The sequence below is a fragment of the Paroedura picta genome, chromosome 1 (genome assembly GCF_049243985.1).
Source record: "Paroedura picta isolate Pp20150507F chromosome 1, Ppicta_v3.0, whole genome shotgun sequence".
Classification (NCBI taxonomy): domain Eukaryota; kingdom Metazoa; phylum Chordata; class Lepidosauria; order Squamata; family Gekkonidae; genus Paroedura; species Paroedura picta.
In genome coordinates this window covers 24,365,388-24,371,913 of record NC_135369.1, presented here as the reverse complement: position 1 = coordinate 24,371,913, position 6,526 = coordinate 24,365,388, and the positions used below count along the sequence as shown (strand labels likewise).

The 6,526-nt window shown below is 52.1% G+C and overlaps 1 protein-coding gene across 1 annotated transcript in view; it reads right to left on the bottom strand.

The window, feature by feature from the left end:
- Nucleotides 1-1,628: 1,628 nt before the first annotated feature.
- Nucleotides 1,629-6,526, bottom strand: part of MAP3K11 (mitogen-activated protein kinase kinase kinase 11) — a 48,724-nt gene continuing 43,826 nt past the window's right edge. Inside the window, exons 9-10 of the mRNA XM_077328237.1 lie at nt 5,495-5,839; nt 1,629-3,225 (exon numbers count right to left, since the gene is read on the bottom strand). Of these exons, the coding sequence (XP_077184352.1) occupies nt 2,765-3,225; nt 5,495-5,839 (806 nt within the window). The 3' untranslated portion in view covers nt 1,629-2,764. The remainder of the gene's footprint in view (nt 3,226-5,494; nt 5,840-6,526) is intronic.

The following is a 6,526-nucleotide window of genomic DNA, read 5'->3' as shown; positions in this document are numbered from 1 at the left end:
AGGATTCCAGAGGAGGTCCTAAGACAAAGGATTCTTTTGACAACAGAGCACTGCGTGTTCTACCCTGTGTGCCTAGGAAAATACTGTAATGCAAGCCATCACTCACAGAGAGCCACATACTAGACCCCTCTTTGGTTTGGACTGCAGCCCTTTAACGTAGAAGCAGGAAACGTCCTGTGGAGCTATTTTCCCTCCCATTTAACCACAGCACAGCAATCTGGCCAGCAAAGGTGGTGGCAGCTCACCAAGATGTTTATTTTCCGAGTGAAGGGCATTTTTCCTCAATGTGGTGGGGAGCTGCAAAAACTCAAGGGACCTCCTAGAGCAGGGGTAGTCAACCCGTGGTCCTCCAGATGTCCATGGACTACAATTCCCATGAGCCCCTGCCAGCATTTGCTGGCAGGGGGTCATGGGAATTGTAGTCCATGGACATCTGGAGGACCACAGGTTGACTACCCCTGTTCTAGAGAGCCAAGAGGATCAACAATGAGGGAGTGTCCAAAAAACTCTGGGAAGTCTTTGCTTTGTATCATAAGAGACTACCATTTCAGGGCATCAATCCTGGGGGGAAACTGTGTGGTGCAATCTTCCACAGGTGCATGACTCCGGCAAGCCTTATGTTATCACCAATGAATATACAAGAACCCGCTTTATACAGAATCAGATCACTGTCTGCTCTGTCAGGGGTTCTCCAGGGTCTCGGGTCAAGGTTGTCCATGTCACCTCCCACTTGACCCTTTTAACTGCAGAAGCTGAACCTGGAACCTGCATGCAAAGCTGAAACCCTGCTGCTCAGCCGCGGACCCTCCTCAGCACGGAATATGATCAAGCTGCTGTCTTGAATTCCTGCAGTCTCTAACCTCTGCTGAAAGAGGGTGTTCAGCCATTCCCTGCTCAGCTCTGTCTGCAAAAAAGTTGTCAGAATCCTATTCTCATGTAGGATGTACGTGAAAGCATCCTACCCTGTCACCAACTGTTACTCTTTAAGGGGCGCCAGGACCCTCACCCAGAGAAGAAAGCAGGGTTTCATGGCCTACGATGGATTGTGTGGAGGGAAGTTTAAAGAACCTGCCCAGCTGCTCTTCCCTTTCTGTGCAGCCCTCTGAGGCTGCAAGGGAAAAGTTTAAAGAGCTTGCTTTGCAGGCTTGTCCCTCTCCACTGAGGCTGCAGAGTTTTCTGCGAGATGGACAGCAGGAGGGCAATGGGCTGAACCTCGCTTGATCTCTTGCTCATCAGCCACTCCCACTCCAGTCAGTGACTTTAACCTGGCTGGCTCTGTGAGGGAGACAGTGGGGAGGGGCTGGGCTTCACTAGTTTGGACTCATCACACTGCCCTGCCCCACAAATGACCCCCATCTCCTCCAGGCTGCCTCCAGAGCCCTGTGCCCTCCCTGCCTCATCCCTTGCTTCTCCTTCCATCTCCCTGCTGCTTCTTCCCTCCCTCCCTCCCCAACTTCCCCTCAGAATGCCACCACTCCTCCTGCCACCTCCCCCAACAATGCCACTTCACTTCCATAACAACTTCCGCTGCTTTTCCCCCCCTTAGGGTGTGGCATAAGATGTTTTCACATCAACAACGATGGATTCCGAGTCCCTCTTGAGACAAGAGGCAAGAATGGAGACCGGAGGCAAGAACTGGAGGTTTATTTGGTCTCATTTCACAGGCTTGGCCCTTTCCAAGCTGGGCTGGGCTTGACACAAGTGGCTCCCTGGGGCACCTGAAGTGGGAAAGGCCCAAGGGAGCCTGGCACAGGCATGACTTTAAAAGGGGGGGAGGGGGACACAGTAGAATTGCACGTTCCAAGTGCCATTGATTGCCGACTGCAAGAGCACCACCTGCTGCAGCATCCCAAGCATGGCAGGTTTTGCGTGTGTGCCTTGTCCATTCTCTCTCACTCACACTCCTTGCTGAACAGGTGGACGATGCCCGAACCACAAGCAGCCGCACCTGTATCCAACCGGCTTCTTCTCATGCTGGCACAACTGGGCACTCACTCTTGCACACAAGTATTACAAAGGCTTGTTGTGGCACCCTGGAGCCTGCAGCAGATTCTGCATTGCTGGCTTTGCTGAGCTCAGGGGCGGAGGAATGGTGAGGAGGAGGCAATTTTTCTAGTGGCCAGGTCTCACAAAACATCTGACACTCCGATATGCACAGCCTGCCTCCAGTGGGCACGGTCATGGCTGCTGCAGCAGCAGGGGGCCAGCTGGCGACTGGAGAAGAGATGAGGAAGACAGGCAGCTGCCAGTCTGGCTGATCCACCAGACCCTCCAAGGTCCACAGTTGACATGTGCAGAACGGGGCAAAGAGGAGAGTGTCTCCTCCCACGGATATGGCTGGTTAGTAGTGTTCCTTATGCAGAGCAAGGAAAACGGTTCTCCCATCATACTGCCTCCCTCTCCCCTTGCTCTCTGTAATCTCACACACACAAACACACACACGCACACATACACACACCCCCTCCCTGCTTTCGCAGCCCTCTGCTGCACAGGGCACTCTTGTTGGCGGTAAGTGGTTTCACATCCTTGAAAAAATGGCAAGGCAGGGGGTGAGGAGTGAAGAGGAAGACTTCTCCAGAAGGTTCCCCTGCCCCCTTTACCATCTAGGCATAGTCACGTTCTCCCTACTGAAGCAGTCGATACTCTAGCCTCAGATTTGCAGCCTCACGTCCAATCACAGTTGAGCACGAGGTTCTATCGAAGGCGCCAACTTCCTGAACAAAAGGTGCTTCTGGAAGGCGGGACTTCCCTCTTCTGCTCTCGCTCATTTTGGGTCTGCTCTTCCTTGTGGGGTTGCAGCTGCTGACCACCAGGGCGGGGCTGGGAGTTCTTCTTTGGGTCGTTGGCGGCCGGCGGTCCAGCCTGGCAAGAGAGTGGGACTACTACGCTGCCCCGGAGCAGCCAAACTGGACGCAATGGTAAAGGGGTCAGGGGGCGTAGGCGCTGAAGGCTCCCTTGGGGCTGAGAAGTCCCCACAGATGAACGGATCGGGCTCGTGCACCACAAACGGATTGGTGCCTTCGGAATTCAGTGGCTTGAACAGGCGTGGCCCTAGCTGGGGGGACTGAACGGGTGAAGCACGGGGTCTGGAAGACACGAAGCTCCAAGGGTCGATACGACTGCGGACGGGAGAAGGCCGGGGTCGGGAGATAAGGCTGGAGTGAGAGGCGGGGCGAGGTGACCGTGGGCTGCGTGGAGAGGAGGGTGATGGGAGAGCTGTTCCATCTGCAGGGAACAGAAAGAAGCAAACATTAGCAATTGGGTTAAAGAATGGGGGGGATCCTCCCCAGCAGACTGTGCTAACTGGAATCAGCAGGTAGAAATCCACACCCAAGTGGCAAAGCGGGGTAGCTAAGGCTCTACCTGGTCCAGTCACAACGCCTCGTTTTGGTCAGCAGAGCCACAAATTGCCCAATGCAGCTTTGGGCATTAGATTCAAATGGGAAATTAAAAGCCTGTTCCCCAGAGCTCTTAGATCTCACAACACTAATCAGTTAAGGATCCCTGGCACTAAGAAAATCTGCCTGATCCTTTCGGCCCTGGCTCCTGCCTGGTGGCATGAGCTCCTGAGAGAGACTGGAGCCCTGCTGGAACTCTCTGAGGCCTGCAAAAGGGAGCTCTTCCGCCAGGCTTTTGGTTGAGGTTAGTCCGAACCACCGCTTCCCACAGGCCCCCCCAAGCCTCCCTCCGACAATCATTACAGATCCCAAACCACTGGGCCTCAGTACAAGTTAATCAATGTTCTAGTATTCTACTGTTCTACAATGTTTATTACTACCATTATCTCATTGTTACTGTTACTGTTGTTACCACATCACTATAAACTGAGTTAATTGTATTGTTCCCATTTCACGCAAACTACCCTGCGGGGAGGGTGGTATATAAATTAATTAATTGCATCCCAACCCAAGATGGCAAAGTCCACGAGGGGCGGTATAAAAATCCCTAAAGAAATAAATTAAAAGAAAAAAACAAAAACAACAACTTCTCCTGGTAGGGACGAAAGGTGGTTTTTATTCTAGGAATGGTAAAATTATCTCACGCTTCATCTGACAACTCGGAAGGGGACCCTTGTTGAGGCTCTGAAAATATGCAGATAGATTTACACTAAAATGGACAAATCTGATAATTCACCAAATTTTAAAAACCCTGTAATCTTTTGACGCCCTGACTTGGACAGCCCAGGCTAGTCCAATATTGTCAGATCTCAGAAGCTAAGCAGGGTCAGTCCTGACTAGTATATGGATGGGAGGCCTCTGAGGAATGCCAGGACCATGATGTGGAGGCAGGAAATGGCAAACCACCTCTGGACGTCCCTCACCTGGAAACCCCCATGGGAGGTCAGCTGCAACCTGGCGGCAGTCTGCACTGTCAATCATCTGGCAAATGTGTGTTTTCCTAAACTACTTCATCCAATAACATTTACAGCTCCTGTTGGCTTTAAGAGCCCTTATCAAACATAAGAATCGGCAATCTGTTGCAGGGCCTGCTAATCCCTGTCAAATCATTGCTGGTAGCCTCATTCAGCTGTTTGGGGAGAACTGGGTATGAGGGCTGTGAGGCATCATCTGGATCCTTGCTTTTGTCCCCCAAGCAGATGAACAGTGCTGTTATTTATTCAGTTATCTAAACCATTTTGTGGCTGCCTTTCTACTGACAGGATTGAAGGCAGTTTACAATGCAAACAGAAATGCAGAAAATACACAAAAGGCCAGGAACTAAAATCACCAAAACAGCCTGAGGCAGGGGAGAAACTAACTGAATGACATTCTGGATAAAACTGTCTTCTGCTGCTCTTAACAATCAAGAGTGAGGGGGCCATGCACACCTATTACTGCACACAGGCTGAAGAGCAGATGAAGTCTGCACTACTAGATAAAGTCAGAAGCTGTGCATATCCGGCGGTACTTGTGGTCCTGCATGGGCCTTATCCTCTTTGAAGTACACAGGTCAGGTTCTGCGCTGGCAACATACCCTGGGGATGTCTGGATGGGGAGGGAGGGTGCCACAGACACCCCAGATCCATCCACATGCAGGTGTTGTAGGGTTACAGGTTTCCATGTAACTTGGTACTCATTGTCAAGAGCAAAGTTTGAGCATTTCGGATTCGAATTTCATATCTATAGAATCACAGAATCATAGAATTGGAAGAGGCCAAACGGGCCATCTAGTCCAACCCCCTGCTCAATCAGCCTAAAGCATCCAGGATTTGTCCAGGTCCTGCTTAGGCAGCCAATCCCACTGCTGAACTACTCTGACTTTGACCATTTCCCCCCTGATCCAGCCAGTACTGTTCTACATGTAGTTGAAACCTATCACTGCAGGTCCAATCCTCTCCTGCCAGCAAGAACCACTCCCTGGCCTCCTCTAAGTGACCACCTTTCAAACACGTAAATACAACACTCAGGTCCCTGCAGGTTTGGGATTACGCTTTTAGTTTGTGTCAGCATCGTCCGGCTGCTGTACCGTCCAAACTACTCAACCAGTAACTTACCCCATTTCTGGGTTTTGTTGCTACGACCCTCCGCCAGTCTTGGGATCTTGGGCGACATCTGGGCCCAAAGAGGAGGCAAAGCATCCCTGTCGCCCACGGAGGCAAGGTCGACGAGGAGATCGGTGGGGGGATCCTCTTTACACAACTCCACCAGCAGGGCAGGGGCGGGGTCCCTTTCAGGGGGGGTTGGCAGGAGTTCCTGGGGGGCAGATGGCAGCTCTCGGCCCAGGCCGAGGGAAGCAAGCAAGGCCGTGCCCCGGAGTAGGGCCCTCTGGATGAGGCGGGGAGGGCTGGGCCGTTCCGGTGCTGGATCCTCCGCTTCAACGGAATCGCCTGAGGTGTTGCCTATGAGGACGAGAAAGGAGGGCGGGGAGGGAGATCAGCCATTTCACAGAATCAGAAAAGCATACCCTGGAAGGCACATTCCTAGTTTCAAATGTCAACTGTAAATTGGAGGCTGTATTCCTAGGATCCCATGCATTGAGGACCACTAAGCGTTGCATGTCTGTTTGGCATCAAAGGGAGGGAGTGGGAGGGCCCTGTGTTAACTTCCTGTCTGCAGACTTCCTTCTGCTTAGGCTTGCTGCAAATAAGCATCTTGTAAGAGCTGTTTCACAACTGTAGGGCAAGATGCAGCAAGCACTGGACTAGAAGTGAACAGGGCTGGGGGTTCAAATCCTCCATCAGCCCTGAAACTGGCTGGGCAGAGCTTTGGGCCAGTCCCTCCACCTAATCTACCTCAAAGGGTTGTCATGAGGATGTAGAAGAAGGAGAGTTAGGTTATACTCTGCTTTTCCCTACCCAAAGGAGTCTCAAAGCGGCCTTCCCTTCCTCTCCCCACAACAGATACCCTGAGAGGTAAGTGGGGCTGAGAGAGCTCTGACAGGACAGCTTTGTGAGAGAACAGCATTATCAGGACTGTGACGAGCCCAAGGTCACCCAGCTGGCTGCATGTGGAGGAGGAGTGGAGAAGCAAACCTGACTCTCCAGATCAGAAGCTGCTGCTCTTAACCACTACCCAGCTGGCCTGTG